The following is a 21,859-nucleotide window of genomic DNA, read 5'->3' on the forward strand; positions in this document are numbered from 1 at the left end:
AATGTAAATGTATGAGATTACAGTACAGTTTCCTAATGGAGCTCATGTCTCTGACTTTGATCATATGTGACTGTGACTAGAATGCCAAGTAGCAATGATGACCTCTATTCAGTAGAAACATACCTAGCTCCTATTGTATTCTTTTATATTTAAATAGTGAAATGTAAGGGAGCAGTTCGAAGTAGAATACAGCTGGGTCAAAGGAAAATTCACACCAATTACAATTCATACATAATTCACATTTTACCTATTTTGGAAAAAAAATTCACATTTATTTACTGTCAAACAGGTGTTAAACTTTACATTGGTTATTAGTGATGGGCTCATTAACAGTTTTACACAAAGGGATGAAAAAAAGCAGAATTTTGCTGAAACAATTTACATTTCATTAGATCTTAATCATAAAATAAATTACTAAATATAGGCAGAAGGAATATGGAGAAGTAATATTTGTTCAATTTTATTTTTAAAAGGACAGGCACCTTTTGTTCACCAGAAAGTTTGAGAGAAGTGTCCAGTGTCCCCATTAGCCCCCCCCATCCCGCCCTGCGTAAAGAATGAACAGGGAACTGATTTACAATCTTGGCTAGATTTTACCAAATTTGTGCAACGCATGGCATAACTGGCTTCTAACAGAAATTTCTCCTTGGAATTTTTTTTTTTTGGCAATAAAAAAAAGTCAAACATAAGAATAAAAATTAACTTCTCAAAGCAGAACACTGTTTACAGTGAAAAATAAGTGAAAACAGGTAGAACTTGGATTTTAAACATACGACAGTACTATGAACAAAGTGTAAGAAAAACAGCTTATAACATATGTGCAACCAAGAGCTCTTCACAATATTTTCTTCAAACTTTTTAAAATTATTTTTAATAATTATATTTCAGTTGGACACAAATGTATTTTTTACCCTAGCAATAGAACAAAATATAATTTCTTTAGCCATCTTTCACGAGAATAGTTCATTGTACAGTTGAGGAAATATATGAAATAAGGCCTGTGGCTTGATTGCTAGTGGTTAGACATATTTTCAATCTTTGCCTTAATGGAAAAGATTTGCAGTGAACTGCAAACTGATGCAGAATCTCTCTCTCCTGCTTTTGAAAGTCTTGTCAGGAATAATAAGGTACAGTAAATTTGTCCCACAGGATTTTAGAGCCTACGTCTTGTATATAATACAATGCAGGCCTGCCCAAAACAGGAGGGGGGGGGGGTGCAGCCATATTTACAAATATAGTTCTCAAACTGCTGCAGTAAAATGGCTGGAAAGTTTTCATCTGTTTGTTTGTTTCACAATTTTGTTAAACTCAGCAGCAGAAGATATCTTAAAATACCTTGTTGGTATCTCTTCTCTTTGTAACCAATAATTCATTTTCGTATACTCTGTGTATATACAAAGTTTTTGTTTTATAAAAATTCACAGAACTGCAAGGTCCAGTCCTCCCCTTTGCACTGGAGAACCACAGGGTGAACAGAATAGTCTCTTTGAGCAGATATGAGGGAGCCTGTGTTGGGCCAATAAAGTCTTTTTAATACTTGTATGTGGCCTTTAGTATTTCTTTGCTACACTATTAAAGGCTTGTTACTAGTTGCATTTGTCCTTCCCTAACATCTCCTTCTGGGATACATCCTTCTTTGTTAATGGGAATTATATAGCCATCACTATTGCCCCTGCTGATTTGATAGTACATCTGAAGCTGATGGCCAGCTCCAAGATTTGGCATGCTTTTGTAGTAAATGTCTTCATTCTCACTCCTCCTGGAGGGAGAGAGATCTTCTTCAACATCAGGGCTGCTCTCTGGATAAGGAGAGTCTCTAAGATTGGGCATGCTTGTGTAAAGAGAGTCTCTGTTGGGGGATTGTAGGTGGTCTTCAGCCTCAGCTGTCAGCTGTGAGACGTAGCTGTCAGTTCCTTCAGTCTTCACTTTCTTCTGTGGCTGGTACAGAAGCGAGTGAGTCCGTTGGGGAATGAGTGGTGCCTCAAGCTCCTTATGGTGAAGCTCCAGTCCTGGGTTGTCACTGTGCATCAAAGATGAAGCATCCGCCACAATTGCGTCATCTTCGCTACTGCTCCCGCCAATCACAGCTTTGGCTGAGAGTGTGCGCTCCAGGTTGTGGTTCTTGCTGCCGCCCCGCAGGTTGTTGTGCACTAATTCTGAAATGATCATTTTTTCAAAAGCAGTATCATTCAGGCTTAGTCCACAGTCTACAACTTGCACACTGTCATTATAATCTCCATTGCGCAATGAGTAGCTGTTGTTGAAATTACCATTTAGCGGTAGAGTATCCATGGCACTTGTATCCCTGGCATTGTTCAGTGAATGTCCTGAAACAGAAAGGGCACAGTTTGGGTTACTCGCTGGTACTCTTTTTACTTTTCTTCTTTTTGTATAAAACTCTTTAATGTAGTTCAGGACAAAGTTGTACTTGGAAGTAAGACTTGAGAAAAGTTAGGTTATTGAACATTCCCAACTGTAAACAGTTGCACACCTTATAGGAAAGATATATTTAAAAAATAATAAATAATTTCCCATGGGGTGGAACTGGATTTTAATTTAGAAATTTAGGGGGAATTCTGGGATTCTGATTTCATAATTTAGTACCAGTTTTATGACTCTTCCACAAGGAACTGTTCACTCCATGCCCTTGCATATGTAATGCAAAGCAATTCATTTGTAAACATTTACATTTTAAAGTACAACACCATGATTAGAAAAATAAAATTAACAGAATTTGTCCTAAACGACACTAAATCAAAAAGGAATTAGGCCACATACAAAACTGAAGGTAAATGTATAACATAAACCCACATAACTGGCAAGCAACTACTTTAACAACAGTTCTAACCGTTCCTTTTTTTTTCTGGAGATGAAGTAAAGAAAAGAATGAAAAAATGGACAAATACAAAGAATTTATGTGAAACAAGGACAGCCAACTTTCACACTAAAGGGACCAGGGCCCACAAGCACCATCCAACAACACGATAGACAGCAGGTGGAATGACTCACTTTGACAACTCACATCATGTCTGTCTGCTCAGGCTATCTGGCCTAAGAGTAGCTGATATATAAAAGAAAGTAAAATGATTTATTGTAACATGATGAAGAATTACTAAGCTTCTCAGCAACTTAGTCAGAGCAAGGGTTCAGCAAATTAGATTACTAGCAATAATAGTTTTTTTCTCACTTAATGTAATTTTTGCACTAATATTCTGTCTGCCAGCAATGGCCTCGGGCTTCTAAAGGTCAAAGTTCGCCTGCAGTCTGCATCAGTCACAGTGACAGCACTGAATGAACCAGTATAGTCAATGAAGACTTAGGCCCACAGACACCATGGGCATGCAGTTCAAATGCAGAAATGTTAGGAATTTTTGTATGCATGGGTCATAGAAATTAAACCAAAGAATAAATATTAACTGTGGAATGGGAGGAGGAAATCACCCATGGCTGACATCTTTTAACTGTTGGAGGAATGACAGATTGGGTAAGTCTGCTGGAGATATGAAAAGAAGTTTAAGGAAAAAAATTGGAATCTTATGGTGGCAATTTTTTTGCGTTAAAGAAATGTGTTTTCTATAGACACAAAGACATGTAAACTACAAAATCACAATGCTTCCCAGGCAAAGAAAAACAAGAGTTTTGAAAGAAACTGAAAAGCCTGTACCATTGAAAGTTAGATTGTTTGTTAGTGAATTCCTAGAAAGTCACTTTAACTACAAATATGACTGGAAATAAAGAAAGAATGAAGTGATGTTGTTGGAATGAAACTGATCACTGTGAGGCTGCTGCATTATATGCAAGGCTTGGAGGAGTATAGGAAAAAAAACTTTTGTTTGGAAAAGATTACAGATTTTTGTGTTTTGCCTTTGTTCCACACTTAAAGCTGTAGCGTACTCTAGAAAATGCAAGTTTCTTCTGAATTTTTTTTAAAAATGAAAGTGATATGTTTTTGTCATGAGACTGTTTTGGTAGCAGAAAACTAATTTTGAGCTAAATTCTCCTTTTGAAAAACTTGCAAGTAATTTTGTATTGTGCTATTCCAGCCTGCCATGTGTACCGAATTAGACAAAGTGATGATGGTTGTTTGAAAGGCCTCTTTAAGCTTTGATTAAACAATTTCATAGCTTTGTAACTTCATATATGTTTCAAGATCTTAGCTGCACAGAACATATGGCATTCATAAGAGTGAGGCAACACATGGACCGCATGCTGGCATTCATTTCCCTAATGAAAATGATTTATTTTTATAATTTTGTTCTCTGTGCTCTGCTAAGCAGATACCAAAACATATTTGATAACCCAAAGTGAGAGTTCTGTGATATACTGCAGAGTTAAGCACTCTAGAATATATTTTGACTGATTTGAGGAGGCAAGTTTTGTTGCCCATGATCAGGTAATTCACTTGAAATCTTTCCATAGCCTGTAGCAAGATTACTGTGGAAATGTAGAAATGTAAGTAAAGGATTAAGCATTTTTGCTTGACATAGCTATGGTTTTAAACAGCAAATTATTTCAGCATTGCATATCCTCGTTTACCAATAGGGTTTGCTACAGACCATGTGTTATTTTCCAAAAAGCACTACAGCAGTACTATTTGAATGTGGAAACATTTCAGTTGCAAATTGTGAACCACTTGCCTGCTGAGTCTACTTCATGACCACTAGTTATGTTTTAATTGTGCCCATTAAAAACCATGCTGAAAAAATTTACATTTGATAGGCAAAGTTAAGTTTTACTCCCATACTTGTCTCTCTGTAGGTTGCTAGAGGAAAGCATAAGGAAAGTAAGAAAACAAGAGAATGAAAATAGAAACCGCAGTACAGTCAAAAAAGAAATTTGAAATAAAAAACAGAAACAAGGTTTTATGTTCTCCATATTGTCAAAGCTTTAACACTGAGTTTTAATTACACTAGAGATAATTATTTCACTCATCAAAACTGTAACTACTATATATATATTAATTTATTAATTGCTCTGCAATTAAGAAAAGTATTTGAATAATATCATAACAAAAGTTAGGTTAGTGATGACACCCTTAGTCCCAGAGAACTAAACTGTTCTAATTATAACCTAAAGATTCTCCTAAAGAAATCATCTAACATAAAGCTGCACTATACTATAGTTTGGCTTATATTTGATGCTGGATGCAATTTTCTACACCAGGGTATCCAAAAGTGTGTCAAGATGCCTCGCGCTGTTTTATTATCTAAATCAACTCCATACGCAGGTTTTTCTCAGCAATATTTTGAGTCAACTGAAGCTTATATTGCATAGACATGATACCTCTAAGTGATATATATCTTGAAGATGGGCTCTCGGACCATGTGGTGTCAGTCCTGTAATAGTATATTAAGATTTATGCCACCTGTGTTAAAAACATGGATAATTATTGGTAAATACTATTATGGCAAAGGCATTACTATAATATAGTGCAGTTTTACAAGCCTGGCATTGACAACACTGTAAGTATTCCTTAAACTGACAGAAATTCAGAATGCAGGACTAGGATATTGCAATTTGAGTTTCTAGCTAGCAAAAAGAAAGGATTCAGACTAAAGAAAAGCGATTTTTTCCCCAGTAAGTATAAGCACACCTGGTGAGTTAAATACGGGAGCTGAAGGGGCATTACATACAACCGTTTCAGCGAGCAATGTGTTATAGGGGTTGTTAGTGCCGTGTGGTCGAAGAAGAGGGTTTGTTAGTAGGTAATTGCCAGTCATTCCTAAAGCAAAGAAACAGAAAAAGAGACATCAGTTCTTTAATTTTATTCTGACAGTTTCTATAACATTTTTTTTTTATTATTCATCATGAATCATGTAGAACTTGTCAAATGTAATTCGGCTGAAAATTTCTGAATGTATTTGAACTACTAATTTGAAGGAGGAGAGCGAAAACTTAGTTAAATTTCAGTAATTCACAGGTGCTGTCCAAATCCCCAAAGTAAACACCTGCTGAGAATGACATTTACTGATTTCTGTAAAAATAACATTAAAGAAGAATAGCAGTTAAATACATAGGGATCCATATTCTATTTAAAGAGCTACAGCTTAATCAAGAACCTTGAACACTGTGGTCCAGAACTGAAAAATCCAAATTTTATTAATTTAGAGATGTTGGACAATTCCTTATGAAAATATCTGGGTTATTACTAACCTTCAAAAAGCAGAGGGGAGGGGGGAGGAAATAACTTTCTTCAAAGAAATACAAGGAATGACAAACTGCAACAAGCCTATCTTAGTATATGCAAAAGCACACATGCTGAGGAGAAAGCAAAATGTTTTGCTTTAAGAAATTAAACCATTCATATGTTCTTTTGGGACAGATTCATGCTGTGACAATATCTGCCAGGTTTTAAAAATAAATTTTAAAATGTCTAAATTTCTCTAACAATTGGCTTAGCAAGATAAAATAAAACATGACATGATAATATGAACAGATATTTTACTAATTTTCAACTTTAATGCATCACCATTTACACAAGATTTCAAGTTATGTATTAGACAAAGTTTCAGCATAATTTGTTAAAAACTAAATGTTTAAAAACCAGTTAATTTGTCTATGTGACTTCTAGTTTTTAAATTAGTAGGAAAACTAGTTAGAATAATGAAGAAAAATTATGCTAAAACCTTTGATTGAAAACATGATTTTAAACATTTCATTAAGGTAAAATTCAACTTATGTTGTATTGAGTTGCAAACTGCATCAGGACTAATGTTATCTGAATACATTACATGTCCGAAGAGAGCTAAAAAGCCATCCACATTTTCATACTCTATTTAAATTTATTAGATTCTCATTCAGGCAATAGCTAAAGATATTATATTTTAAATATTAATGCCGTTATCCTACTAGAGATATTTTATTCTAGGTAGCAGAAATTCCTGGAGTTCAGAGAATTCTTTTATTGACAGATTATGCTAATTTTATTTGACAGTGGTTTAATTTAGTTAACAATTAGATTGCTTTTTACCCTAACTTGTAAAAGTTGCTATTTGGGCACAATGAGAAATATTAATTCCAGTGCCATTTCCATATTACAATATAATACATCTTCTCCCATATGTTTTACTTTTAGCTTGAATCACTAGCTTACAGTTTACCAACAGTAGTTCTTCGAGTAGTGTTCGAAGTGGAGCATCCACAGGGGGTTTATCTTGAAGAACACCAGTTACTGTGTAAGGTAAGTAACCTTTCCATATTTTCTGTTAATTTTAGCCTAAAGGTTCATTTAACATCCCCTCCCCTCCCCTCTTCAAGCCCATGTTAATTAGTAAATTAGCTTGTTTAGATTTGTATCATTCTAATGGTGATATTGTAACTAAAAACCCTTTTCCAAGCTTGGCAGGCTAGCACAAGGAAAAGGGGTTCATTTGGTCATAGTATCTTCCCTTGAAAAGACCTTGTGCCTATTGCCTAGTGGTATGGCTGTTAGGCCTCAACTCCACATTGCCCCTGGCCTTTAAATTAGCTGAAGGCCGTGGCATAGGCAGAGCAAGTCTGGGGACTGAGGTCCCAGGCTGGCTTCTGCTGGCCTATGCAGGGCATACCTCTTCCCAGCAGCAGCAAACTCCTCTTCTACTGCCCAGCAATTGGTTAATTTTAGTTCATCAGATTCTAGAGCAGATGTAAAGATTCAGGTGGATGGCAGTTCACTGAGTTTAGCCTACTGTTCTATTTGGGGTCAGGAAATAATTTTACCCTAAGCAGCATCCTACTGCATTCGTGGTGGTTTGTTTTCTGCCTTCCTCATTTTCAAGGTTCAGCAGTTAGGACTAATGTTTAGTTTGTGGGCGGAAGGTAAAGGGGCTTACTGGTTATGGTTCCTCAGGATTTTCTCTGGAACTGAGCAGCATCTATAGGGATTGCTAAATTTGGTAGAACTAATAGTAGTTTTGCTACTGTCTTTTTAAATTTTGCCAATTTAGCAGGAGTCTGTTGCAGCGAGGTCAGGTTCATATACCTTTTTCTCACAATGTGGGTGCAGAGTTGAGAAAAGTTAAAGCTAGGGCATAGATGGGGAAAGGGGCATAGTGACAGGCTGTTGCATTCAGCTTTAATACAGAACAGCCCTACCTCCATTAGTGGCTCCTTGGCAGAAAGTTTGGTGAGGGGAGAAAAGAGTGGTGGTGATTGTGGCTAGAACTCTCCTCGTTTTTGGATGGCCATGGCCATGGGCCTTCACAAATGTTACATACAGCTGTATGGACTAGATATGCCGGATAACCTTCAATTCAAGTTAAAACGATTAATACATTTGTGGCCATCAGAAGCCTGCAATTCTAGATTATGTGGCTGTGTACTTTTGGAGCCATTACACATGGCAGATACTATGTGGTCACAGAAAGGATAAAAACTTTACTGAAAAAAATCTTTACATGTCTTTTGCATAGAAATGGTGTCAATTTGATTTCACTGGGAACATTTCTGAGTCTAAAAATCATAGTCTCAAATATGCATTAAAAATGTTACTGACTTGTATTTCTGTTTCAGATTTAACCTATAAAGGTTAGTAAAGTTTTAAAATTATGTTCTTGCTTTTAAGCTAAATTATTGATGAAACTTATTAAAAAACATTTCCCATGAATAGAGAAAGTCAACTTCTATAGTGAATGGGCAAGTTGAGTGAACAAGATTTTAAAATGTGCTCATGAAAGACTATAATTTTAGAGAACATGTGTTCAAGAGTTTTTTTTCCAACACAAATTTGTTTCAACTCTTATCTGTCAAATACTATTAAATCTAAGTCATCTAAAATTGAAATGTTCCCAGTGACTGACCTTGATTAAGTGTTGAAGTGCTGTTGATGTCACCTGAGATAAAGGAAGATTCAGATTGTTTTCTCACAGTGTCGTTCCACATCCTTCTTATACGACTCTGTTAACGTAAAGCAGTGAGACATAAACATTGTATTTTAGGGCACAGACTTTCCCCCTTTCATCTGTCATCATGTGAAACATCTACATTGCTTCTTGCTCTAAACTAAATAATTTCTAAACTAAATGGCTCCTTTGTTATGAAAAGTCTAGTCTACTAAATTCCAATTAGATAAAACATGATGGTATCCTTGCCAGTTCCATAAAAAAATAAAAAGAGGATGTTTGCATAAGAACAATCTGAAAGGAAATGTTTAAAAGGAAATCAATTCTACAATACAAAACCATGTATTGCCACCTAGATCATTATAATGAGAAGACAGTTAGTGCATATGAATGGAACATGTCTCAGTAGGCTTTTGTAAATAAAGTTAATTAGATGATGCTGTCAAAGTCTTTGTTACCTGAGTGCCAGAGGAATAGCGAGCACTAGTTCTTGTTGTCGATGCCTTCACTGAATTGTGGGGGCTCTCAGTTGGTAATCCACCACAGCAATAGGAATGTCGGAAGCACTTGCCGTATTCCTTACGTACCTATAGATGAACAATGGGGATATTAAAAAAAAAAAAAAAAGATGCATAATAAATATGTCTCTTGAGATAAGCATGTGACCAACCATCATCTATTAATGAATTTTAAACAAATTTCTTTATGGCAGACAAACAAATTCAAAATTTTCCTCATTTTGATGCAGCTGACCAGTTTGTAATTCAAGTTATGTATAGTTATTTAAAAAGGCCTCCTATCACAGATCAATATATGTATACCAGGTTACTGCACATCTGCGTTTTTGTAATTTCTTCTTAATGGAATAACCGTTTTGTGCAGGAATAAATAAACATTCTTTGATAAACTGATTAGGGTAGTATTTTTTCCTCTTCAGACTTTCCAGTCTTTAATTCCTAATGCAAAAATATTAAGTCCAGTTTTTTAAAACTGCCCTAATCTGTGCAGAATGCAAACCACATCAGTGAAGACTGCCATAATGTCTCAGTGCCAAGGTTTGTATTGTAGAATCCCGGCCACGAGGTAACTCAATAGAACTACTGTCAAGACACAAGAATTACAACCTTTGTATGTTTGCTGACTCCAGGAAGTTTGAACTCTGAAACTTTATTGAGGTTTTTGTCTGAATAAAGATTAAGAAAAGCGAAGTAATAATATCAAAATTTGGCCTACGATTAGTTATCTTCTGCTTCTAAATGAACATCTTGATAATTAGATGTATTGATGTTTATTAATATTAAAGTCATCAGAATTATTTTACAGAGTAGTTCTTTCTCTCAAATGTGTTCTAAGTAATTCTTATATTAGCATGCACATATCCTGGCAGCATTGCGTGGATCGGTAAAAGACATGCTTCTGAAAATTTTATCCACCAGGACTTTTCCAAAGTCATCTGGCTACTAAGGCTCTTAATTTTCCAAGTTTCTTTTCAAAATGGAACTTGGGCTCCACAGTCACTAGACACTTCTGAAAAGTTTATCTGTCCTGTGAATGTATGTGAAAATGAGATTGTGTGAGAAAAGGTAACATTTTCATATGTAGCACTGAAAACCCATTACAAATTAATGAGGTTTTTTTCTAATAACTCAGGCTTTGCTTTCAAAACCCCAAGCCTTTTATTCAAAGAGTACATAGTTTTACCATGATATTTTTATAAAAGCATGAGCACGATGCAAATTTGACTACTCAACTTAAAAATCAGTTTTTTTTAGTCAAAGCTTGAATTTTATACAGATACCAACGTACATATTTTGTAAAGGAAAGGTACACTGTATGTATTTTAGATGAACCCATCTATACCATACAAAAATATAATCACAGATACATAATTAGAGTGGGTAAGTTCATGAAAATGTAAAGTTCTGTATCATTAAATGACATAATACCTAAGGAAAATGTATTTCTGAACGTTAACGGATATTAAATGCTCTGAAACACTATAACAGGGACAATAGCAATCAAAGCTGTATTTTACCCAAATACCACCCTCCAGGGCCGGTTTTGCCTAATGCCTATATTGCTGTGAATGTACATTATCTGTCAGTACTGCACATTCCATTGTCATTATTTCTAAATTATAGCCTGTTTGAAACTGATGGAAGTAACAGCACTATCATCTTGTCAGGACTGGAAACGTAATAGTTTTCTCTTCCACAATTCTGTATCTCTGTTCAATTCAGTGACCAACTAGTAATAACAGAATAAAAAGACTACATTTGCTATACAGACAGGAACAGGATAATGATATCCAGTGAAAGGCACTGAAACTTTTAAACCTTAAATGGTAGCCTTAGCATTCTTTCAGGTATAAATCTTCTTGATCTAGATTAAGTTTTTTCATACTTGACCGGTACTTTAGCATTGCTTGACTCCACTTAATACAGAAAGAATGCATGATAGTAGAAAATAAAATAGCAATGTGTCTTTGGTTTTCAAATCCTATATAAGTGGTTAAAAAGGCAAAATTTTAAGATATCCTAGTCTAGAAATTATTTGCATCTTTACTATGTTTATAGTTTTCCCTCTTTTCTATATTCAATCCCATCTCTATGGTTTTCCCTTTCTGAATGTGTAAGGAGTGCGGTAGCCAACTTGATAAACATTTCTCTCTTTTTATTCTGGCTTTCTTCCTAAAACATGTTATAACAGTTTGCATGGAAGAAGCTGTATACCTCATATTAAGAAACACACAAAGTTAAATGGTGAGCATGCACAATTTAAATCACAAGAATGATACTTTGCACTTAGCACCCTTTTCATCTCAGAGTCTCAAATCACTTTACAAGCATTGAGTTAATTAAGTCCCGTGAGGTACATGTAACAGGAGCTAATGATTACAAGTTCCAAAATGTAAATTGGTTAAAATATCTAGTGGCTAGATGTCTATTGTTAATTTTCTAAAATTATTTCAAAATGGTTACATTTAAGAGACGATAATGACTATAATTTTTCACTTTACATCTCCCACCCCCCATCCCTGTATTACCATGTCCTTTTTACCCTCATTTGGTATACAACTCTGACACAGTCTGTAAGCTCTTTGGTACGGTTGCCATTTTTTGCTAGAGTAATACATATACAATAACCACAAAAACATGGGGCAGCTCAGGATATTGTTAAAAGGATATTCAGCTTTAAACCTGTAGGCTGAAACATGGACTCTTGCCCCAGGGTCAGTAGTTTACATGAATTTACAAATAAGCCCACTCCACAGTCTTTGGACTAGTCAAGATTTTTTAAAATACAAAAATTGTCAACTTTGGAAAACTCCCTTCCACCTCACATACTACCTACCACTAATGACCACACATTTCTACCATCTGTTTGTGTTCAGCATTAACTCTGGGATCTCAGTTGATTCTGAAATGAAGTTATCCACACTGCAACCCTCACCCATCACCACTGGTACTACTTGGCACCTCTCAAGAGAGAAGGCAAGGACCTTTCACTGATGCAGAGAATACACTACTCCCTCAACCCCAGAAGTGATCTCCTGCAGGTTGAGACACATCTAAGCTGAAAATGAGGCTCTGATTGCAGCATGAGTAGGCATACCCAACTAGCTTTAATTCAGTTGCCATGGCTAACATTGGTAGGGAGGAAGTAGTGGCACAGCATTCAGCAAGGATTAGCTTCCCCAGTCCAGGCCTGCTGGGAACACTGGGTACGTACTCAGGTTGTTGGCCCACACCAGAGTCTGTGCCACTGTGTCTTCCCTGCCACTGTTACCCACAATAGCTAGATTAAGCTAGTATAGATATGCCTACCTGCACTGCAACCACACCTTCATTTGCAGTGTAGCCAAATCCACTCACATTGTAAGTGACTGGAAGGTTGAACAGCCATTGTTTAATGCTTTAACTCAGTGGTGCGCAACCTGCAGGGTAATCCGCTGGCGGGCTACCAGTTTGTTTACATATACACACCCGCAGCTCCCAGTGGCCGTGGTTCGCCGTTTCCGGCCAATGGGAGCTGTGGGAAGTTACCTATAGTAACTTTCATCCAAGATTCTCAGACCACTTTAAGAAACATTAACTAAGCCCCGCAACACCTCTGTACTATTAATACCCAGTGCACACTTGCATGAGTCAGTTAAATGACTTGCCTAAGAGCACACAGCAAGGTACTTGCTGCAAACAGCACCAATGGTTTCTGACTCCCAGTTCCCTGCTATTGATCTAACCACTAGAAATTACACTCTATCTCCGATTTTTCTTCATTGCTATTTCTTTTCTAAAAATATCAGGCTACTGGAGAGGTATAAATTCAGTAACTTACTTTCTTTTGAAGGGCACAATGAAAGATGAAAATAAACATTCCCTGGAAAGCATTAAATACTGTGAAGAGATATGTCATCACAACTGTCTCCTCATTGATAAACAGCAGGCCAAATGACCATGTTAGGCCAAGAAGACACAGGAGAGCAAATGCACCCAAGACCCAGGACCTGTAAAAGAAAATTAATTTTAGTAACACTGCTGATAAAAATGCATTCCGCCACCTCCAATATTAACATTTCAGTTGCTGCAGTTGACTTTTACTAGGTTCACATTCAAATGCAAAAAATCCTTGGCTTTAACCTTTCATCTATTAAAGAAAGAACAATTCCATTTGGTACTTTCAGTCTCCAGTGGAAACAGCAACAGTAGATATGACCTTTTTCTTATTCAAGAACTGCACAAGATGTCAAAACTATTTTAAAATGCAGAGGTGTAGCACAAGGCCCAGCTACCCCACTTCTTTATCTGTATTTTTACAAAGGAGATTGGTAAGTCTAGCTTAACCACTAACTGAGCCCTGTATTTTGAACAGTGGTGCTTCCATGTCACCAAATAATGTAACAAATACACAAAAGTTAAACAGCAGAGTGAAAACCTAGAACCTAAGGTTTCAGGTAACTAAACTAAGGCTAAGTGATCTAACTTCCACATGAAGGAGCCTTGCTGAAATGTGACACAAATATGGATACATCCACAAAATAAAGTCTTTGAGAGAGATTCCAACATGACTAGTTTAAGGAAAAAAGAATTGTAGAGAACAGCACAGAATGAAAGGGAAAGGAATTTTAGTCAGTGCATTCCACATCTAACTAATGATCTTACTTGATAAATGGTTTATTATCTTCATAGCTAGAAAGCATTATAAGCAGAAAAGAGAAACAAAATTATTAGACAGAATTGTAACAGAAATTAATATGAAAGCATTTTTGTATTTTATATAAAAATTAGTCAAAATTAGGAAATTCGAAGTGCAGAGGCAAGCAATTTAAAATCATAAAGGCATATAATAGTTAAAAATACTTTAGCAAATTAGATAATTCCAAACTAGTTAATTAAAATTAAGGGTGATCCACAATACTGACGGAGTTTGTAAAATTAAAAATATCATGCTAGGAATTTGTTAATGTAGGGTTCTATCTTACCCAGGTAAGTCCGTATTATAGTAGCCATCACAAACACGGTAATTACTGGTGTGGATGAGAAGACAGAAAGAGGAAAAGGAAGAAAACAGAGAGATGCTAAAGATTAGCGCTCTCTCTCCTCATGCAACATGCAATGAAGCTGATACTGACCTATCTATAGCATCTAGTTTGCAATGTTAGCCTTAATGTAAACCTGTCTGTCATTTTCAGTATTGCAAACAAATCTACAGGACCTTTTCACAGCCAACCCTTAATGTTCTAAGTTACACCATCCCTTCAAAGAGTTTATAGCAACAGCCTTCAATTTGGGGCGGGGAGGGGGACACTAAACAGAATACACTAAAAGACTATCAGAAGACTATCACAGCTGTAAGAGTCTTATTAACTACATAACACTTGCATTACTCTCCAAAAGGGATACTGAAATACAGCACCAATATAAAGTAAACATTTGTTCAATTAGCATGAAAACAACAGATAGTCTTCAAGTTAACAATAGTAATGGAGTCATTTCTCTTGGGAGAACTGGATTACAAACGAAAACTACTCAGAATCCCTAAAATAAAAACCCCATTTAACAAAACAAACTTAACATAATCATATCAGACATGCAAACATCATTTTAACCACATTTTAAATGCAAATGAAATTACTGCTTTGCTATGGAATTTCCATGAAGATACTGAAATAATTTCTTGGCACTAATTCCAGGGTGAAATGATCTAATTTTGACCAATGCCTGTGACATTATGGTAACAATGTAAGGAAAGCAGGATTGGTACTGTTTCTTTCTAACTGACATTTGTAGTTGCTGGGAGACAAAGTCATGTGTTCCTAATGGAGAGTAGCTTTCAATCAGTTCAGTAATCAGAAAATAATCATAGTTCTCATACTTGAACACAAAGCACTTACTTAATGTTTTCCAACCTGCTAGAGTCTGGTTTCAGTGTGTTTGAGTGCTTCACCATTTTGCACAATGTGATCACCAGGAAGATAAGATTCAGCTGTCAAAACAGATAAGAAAGAAATTAAACTACTTTAAGTAACAGGTTGAGTAATGAGGATTGTTATTGACTTGAAAATAAACCCCTCTTGGTTTATTTTCAAGTATATTTAGGTGATTGGTAGTGGTATTTGGAGTGTTTCACCCCTAAGATGCTGGTTCAAATATGGACAAGGGGTAATATTTTCAAAGTCCCAATTTTTAAAAATTGTTCCTCTGTAACAAATGAAAAAGCTAGAAAACACAACAAGGGCACCTAATTTAAACCATTGTGTAGCACAGTCTTTCTCCATCCATTTTATTGTCTGGATATTGACACCACAAGGAGAATTGCTTCCATGTGACAGCATCAGACTTTCATGGAGAGGGTTTCCAGCTAATGAGATTGATGGATTGGACTTCCTCAGAACAGGGTCTCTCTAAATCCATCCCCCATCCAAAATCTGGGCTGTCAGATGGAGGGATGATTTGGATGGCTGGTCCTGACTCCATTCTGTGACAATAGGTTTGGAGATGGCAGTAGGTAAATGTACTGGCGGGATGCCATCTGCAGAGCCATGGTACACCAGGATTGTCATGGCCATCATGGTATTATTAAAGTCAGTATCACCTTGTCCAACTTGATGTTTCAGAATATGTGAGGTAGGAGGGGGATGACAGAGAAGGCATATATCAGTATGTCTTACCACTGCACTAGGAAGGCATCCCCTCCAGAGTTGTGCCCCTGTGTGTTTCGAGGCTGGGCACTTCTTGTTTCCCTGGGTGGCAAAGAGATCCCATGAGGGGAATACCCACTGACAAACTATCTGCTGTACCATCGATGTGGAGTTCCAACTTGTGATCCTTGTGAAAATACCTGCTGAGGCTGTCTGTTCAAAATTTCATCATTCCTGGTATGTGCACTGCAGTGAGGATGATTTGATGGTGGATGCACTAATCTCAGAGCTGGACAGCCTCCCTCCAGAGTGGTATGGTCCTCATTCCCCTTTATTCATTTATACATAGATGTTGTCCACCCTGACCTGGACATGAGTGGACTGGAATTGCTTGCACACCTTGTGGCCTACCTGCAGTTCAAGAAGGTTGATGAGGAATGTGCTGACCAGGCCATGGGTGGTCAAGCCTAGTGGTGAAGGTAAGAGTTTGGTGTATCATTTTGAAGTGGGTGCCAGGGTGGGCAGAGTCCAGGAAACAAGCTGAGAGTCAGTACCAGTGAGAGAGAAGCTGAATGCCAGAACTGGAGGGTCACCCAGACTTGTAAACCAGAGGCAGAGCTGGGGGAAGTCTGAAGCCAGTGGGGAGCAATGGCTGGAGGAAAGCAGAAGCAGGGACGGGAAGCAGGCTGGAACAAGGGCATGTACAGCTGTGGATGTGGTATGCATGGGGGCCAAGCTTATAAGCAGGACTGCTAAACTGGAAGTCAATCAGGGGCTCTGCCCACTCAGAATTCTAAGATTGCCTAGCAGCACAGTCAGTTAGGGAGCAGGACAGCAATTATGTCTATGTGGGCTGGTACCTGACAGTCCAGAACCTTGAGCTGCATAGTTGTCCAGGTGCACTCCCCAGCCTTGTAGAGACATGTCTATAATGAGTGCCTTTGTGAGAAGGGAGGGAGCAAAGGGAACCATCACACAAACAATGTCCTTCTCCTCCCAGGTGAGAGGTCTCCAGACGCTACAAGGAACTGAGACTCTCTTGTCCAAGGAATCCTGGCCTGAAAGGTAGACCTTTCTCAGCCAAGGCTGGATACTGCACAAGTGTAGCCTGGATAAAGGGGGTCACATAGGTGCATGCAACCATGTGGCCTTGGTGGACCAAGCAGGACCAGACTGTTGTCTGAAGACTGAGATGAATGCTGAGATCTCTCATTATGAGGAATCTGTCTAGATAGGGAAATATACTTCAGAGTTGCTGGCACAAGTGCATAGCTCCTATCACCATGACCTTTGTAAAAACCCTTGGGGCCACTCCACAACCAAAAGGGAACATCTTGTACTGGGTTTAGTCTCTATAGCCACCCAAAAATCCAGGAATTGCCAGTGCTGGGGGAATGTCTTTATGAAAATAAACATCTTAAATCGAGAGTTGCAGATCAGTCTCCTTTGTTTAGGGAGGGGATTAGAGCAACTAGGGTAATCATCCTGAATTTTGTGTGGTAGATAAAGACATTCAGATGCCTGAGGTCCAAGATGAGTCTGCAGCTCCCTTTCTTTTTGGGGATCAGGAATTATTTGAAGAAAAAGCCCTTTCCCAATTATGTCCTCTCCAGCCCCTAACTGAATTAGGCAGTTGGGTCTGAACAAGGGACGATAGTGGAGTGGTGTGTCGGCCGCACTGTACTCTATGGTGCTTTCTTGGCGGCTCAGAGGGCCTCTGGTAGAATGGCCATGGGGCTGGTTGGAATGTACGCTGCAGCACTTTAGAATATTTTCTGCAATACGGTGGGGTGCATATTCCCAAGGAATGGAGAGTGGCATGAGAGTTTTGGAGTGAGTGAAGTGACTCACAGGTTTTCTTGCTGAAGGCTTATTAACCCCAATGAGGAGATCTTCTACTATCACCTGAACCTTTCTGGGGAACTCCACTGGCTGAAGCTAAGAAACCTGTCTCAATTACTGACATCACAGGAAGCTGTGTCCGCTATGTCCAATGACAGCTGAAGGGATGACCTGGCTATTAGATTTCCAGAATAGCCTGGAATTGGGGCCTAAGGTAATTTATTGGTCAACTCTTGTTGTAGTTCATGACGTATTTTGACGTAAGCATCCAGTAATTCTTGATATGGAAAAGTAGACTGGCTAAAGAAAAGTTCTTTCTGGCATCCTTATCTGAAGAAAGGACACTTGACTGGTTAGTCATTTTGCTCTGTGACAGATTAGACAACCAGAGAGTTCTGGTTTGGGTAAGAGAACAAACATTCTGCCTCCTTAGGGGGAACAATGTACTTCGTTTTAATTGTCTTTGGGGTAGGTCCCCATGTGGCTGAGGTGTCCTTAGCTGACTCCAAAACAGTCTCAGTCATAGGAAATGCCACTTTGGAGGGTGCCACTGACAAGAGAATGTCCATGACCATGTGGGGAGAAGGGAGGATCCTCAACCTCTTCCAGTGAGATCTGGGGGAGGGGGGAGGTTTCAGTATTCCTCCAGAGAAGTTCCTATTACCGCTTGTAATCATCTTAAGGAGGGGGAGACTGCTATCACCACCTTGTCCACAGATGAAAAAGAAGGCCTTGGCAGATCCAGGGGTACTGTCTGCTCGTGTTTTTTGCCTGCCCTAGAGAGGGCTCAGGCTCTAGCACTGGAGGTGATTTCTGATTAAATCTGTGCCCTCGGTGTTCAAAGTCTGGGACTCAATAGTAACGGTCTCAAGTGCTCCAGTGTGGCCAGTAGGTTGGTTCGCAGGGACGGGGGCAGGCCCCATCGGGACTGCCATTAATCCCTGACTGCTCTATGTGAGTCCTGGGATGAGGCTTTGGCAGCTCTATACAGGTTGACTTTGTGTATGAAGACCATTGGTGGAACTGGCACTACCAACTTCTATACTTCCACAGAGTAAGAGTCATACAACTCGAAGGGGGAGCCATCAGTACCAATAGTCTTCTGGCAGTGCATCTAGAGGTATTCCCTGGAAAGCAGGGTCCTGATGATCCTTGAGAAGGGCATACCGAGGTGTGATCAGAGGAGAATTGGAAGAAGTCATTGGTATTTTATCTGTCAGTGCAAGCCAGGGCAGATGGTGAGCACTTTATTACTTCCTTACGCCCCTTTGAGGACAATTTTGGAGCATTGGAAGCTAGCAGCACTGTCAGAGCTGGCTTGTGCACCCAGTGAACTACAAGAACACCCCCCTCTGTGGCATGGAGTCTCATGCAGTCCTGAGGGAAAATGCAGCTCCCTTCTTTGAGGACTTATGAGCCAACTTGGTTGCCTTCTTATGAGTGTATTTCTTCTTGTCTTCTTCATGCTTCTTCAGGAAAAAGATCTTGGAGTCATCGTGGATAGTTCTCTGAAGATGTCCACGCAGTGTGCAGAGATAGTCAAAAAAGCAAACAGGATGTTAGGAATCATTAAAAAGGGGAGAGAATAAGACTGAGAATATATTACTGCCCTTATATAAATCCATGGTATGCTCACATCTTGAATACTGTGTAAAGATGTGGTCTCCTCACCTCAAAAAAGATATTCTAGCACTAGAAAAGGTTCAGAAAAGGGCAACTAAAATGATTAGGGGTTTGGAACAGGTCCATATGAGAAAAGATTAAAGAGGCTAGGACTCTTCAGCTTGGAAAAGAGAAGACTAAGGGGAGATATGATAGAGGTATATAAAATCATGAGTGATGTTGAGAAAGTGGATAAGGAAGAGTTATTTACTTATTCCCATAATACAAGAACTAGAGGTCACCAAATGAAATTAATAGGCAGCAGGTTTAAAACAAATAAAGGAAAGTTCTTCTCCACACAGCGCAAGTCAACCTGTGATACTCCTTGCATGAGGAGGTTGTGAAGGCTAGGACTATAACAGCGTTTAAAAGAGAACTGGATAAATTCATGGTGGTTAAGTCCATAAATAGCTATTAGTCAGGAAGGGTAAAGAATGCTGTCCCTAGCCTCTGTTCATCAGAGGATGGAGATGGATGGCAGGAGAGAGATCACTTGATTATTGCCTGTTAGGTTCACTCCCTCTGGGGCACCTAGTATTGGACACTGTTGGTAGACAGATACTGGGCTAGATGGACCTTTGGTCTGACCCGGTACGGCTGTTCTTATGTTCTTATGCTTCCACTCTGCAGAGTCCCTGAGCCTGCTAGGCTCCAGTCAATGAGGTGGAGAGCAGGAGGTCAATCTGATCAAAGTCTTTCACAGAATGCTTCGTCTGGCTCCTGCAGAGTCTGAACTCCTGAGACTGCCTAGTTCGAGGGGAAAAGGAGATATTTCACTTTGATGGGATTTGTAATTCCTCAGTGCAGTAGAGGCAGTTCTTATGCAGGTCACTTACTGGTAAAGTCCCATGGGTAGACAAGGTAAGACTTGAAGCGTGCGACCTTAGGCATAAGTGTCCTGAGTGTTGGGAAAATTAGCTAATAGGGGCCAGGGGTTCCCCCCCCCCTCTGTAACTGTGACTAAGACTACTCACTGACTAAATACTCTTAACAATAATAAGCTATTTACAGTTTTACTAATTAGAGATTCGAGCACGCTAGCAGGCTACAAACATAGGAGAATTCGGTCCCAGGCTGTGAGTAGCTGAGGCAGTAGGTCTGTGTCATCCCTTATCACTTTGTTGAGAGCATGAGGAGGTGAACGGCCAATGAACAGACCAATGGACACTACTACGGAAGAGTTTCCAGTCCTAGGCACATGGAGTGCACGCACTCCCACAGTGAATACCCATAGGGATCAACACTCGAGGAAAACTAGCAGGATTTCACCCTATGATTCTTTGAACAGGAGCAGTCTAAGTGCCAGTTAGGCATCCAAAATGTGGAAAAATAAAAGTCTATGTTTATAGAGTAAGGATCCCGTCCTGCAATGATATCCAAGCAGTCATATCCCTACCCCTAAGCCCACATAACGTTCTAATAGGGCAAAGGGGTTTCATGCAGGCTTTGCCTGTACGGATATCATTTCAGAATCAGAGGGTAATGTTACTAAACATCTTCTCAATATTTATTAAAATTTAGAAAACAGAACTGAAAAGTAGTCCAGTATTTTACTAAAGATGATATAGTTGTATCATGGTAGATGAAAAAGAACCTTAAAAATAAAAAGCATTAAAGTACTGTACTTAAAGACAAAGTAACTATGACAACAGACCATATGATACTTGTTCTCCACATCTCTGTGAAAAATGATATAATTTGAAACATCAGCAACAAAAGAACACTAGTTCACCATCTGAAAAAGGATTAAAAAACATTGGCTCTGTATATGCTCTCTGTAACTATAAGAATATTATTCTATCCCTGCAAAAACTGTAAGAGGCATAGAGCTAACCTTGGGGAAAGACATCCCCTTTTATCTCACTCACCTCCTGTCAAGAAAAAAGGGGTTCAGTTCTTTTAAATAATTTGCTGTTCTGGGTGTATTCATTTTATTACATAATACATCAAGCAGAAAGGACAGGGCAACATGATGGAAAATAAATACACCTCTCCCTCGATATAACGCTATCCTTGGGAGCCAAAAAATCTTACTGTGTTATAGGTGAAACCGCTTTATATAGAACTTGCTTTGATCTGCCAAAGTGTGCAGCATCACCCTCCCCAGTGCACTGCTTTACTGCGCTATATACGAATTCATGTTATTTCGGGTTGTGTTATATCGGGGAGAGGTGTACTTTTAGAATAAATGGCTTTAACTCCCTTTCCTATTGAGGGAGGTGTGGGTGCATGCACGAGAGGCAATGAACCAGATATTTTGCTGCTTTTCCACTAATCTGTATCAGCTGTTATCCAGATGACTCAAGCATTTGAAGCTGTTGTTTTAAAAAGTCAGTCATCCTAAATGCTGAATTTCTTAATATAAATAGAAATTAAAAAAAAAAATCACATTCCA

At 38.5% G+C, this 21,859-nt stretch overlaps 1 protein-coding gene across 23 annotated transcripts in view; it reads right to left on the bottom strand.

The window, feature by feature from the left end:
* Nucleotides 1–234: 234 nt before the first annotated feature.
* Nucleotides 235–21,859, bottom strand: part of ADGRL2 (adhesion G protein-coupled receptor L2) — a 476,253-nt gene continuing 454,628 nt past the window's right edge. For 6 of the 23 annotated variants that reach the window (XM_050963479.1, XM_050963472.1, XM_050963475.1 and 3 more), the window contains 9 exons: nucleotides 15,214–15,305; nucleotides 14,302–14,346; nucleotides 13,982–14,008; nucleotides 13,158–13,326; nucleotides 9,278–9,406; nucleotides 8,778–8,874; nucleotides 5,594–5,722; nucleotides 4,745–4,762; nucleotides 235–2,327 (listed from right to left, as the gene is read on the bottom strand). In XM_050963479.1, the coding sequence (XP_050819436.1) occupies nucleotides 1,573–2,327; nucleotides 4,745–4,762; nucleotides 5,594–5,722; nucleotides 8,778–8,874; nucleotides 9,278–9,406; nucleotides 13,158–13,326; nucleotides 13,982–14,008; nucleotides 14,302–14,346; nucleotides 15,214–15,305 (1,461 nt within the window). In that variant the 3' untranslated portion in view covers nucleotides 235–1,572. Of the gene's footprint in view, nucleotides 2,328–3,009; nucleotides 3,062–4,744; nucleotides 4,763–5,283; nucleotides 5,366–5,593; nucleotides 5,723–8,777; nucleotides 8,875–9,277; nucleotides 9,407–13,157; nucleotides 13,327–13,981; nucleotides 14,009–14,301; nucleotides 14,347–15,213; nucleotides 15,306–21,859 lie in introns of all 23 variants that reach the window. The other 17 variants (XM_050963477.1, XM_050963494.1, XM_050963484.1 and 14 more) reach the window with 14 other exon arrangements.

Source organism: Gopherus flavomarginatus, chromosome 7 (genome assembly GCF_025201925.1).
Source record: "Gopherus flavomarginatus isolate rGopFla2 chromosome 7, rGopFla2.mat.asm, whole genome shotgun sequence".
In the NCBI taxonomy this organism is placed as follows: Eukaryota; Metazoa; Chordata; order Testudines; family Testudinidae; genus Gopherus; species Gopherus flavomarginatus.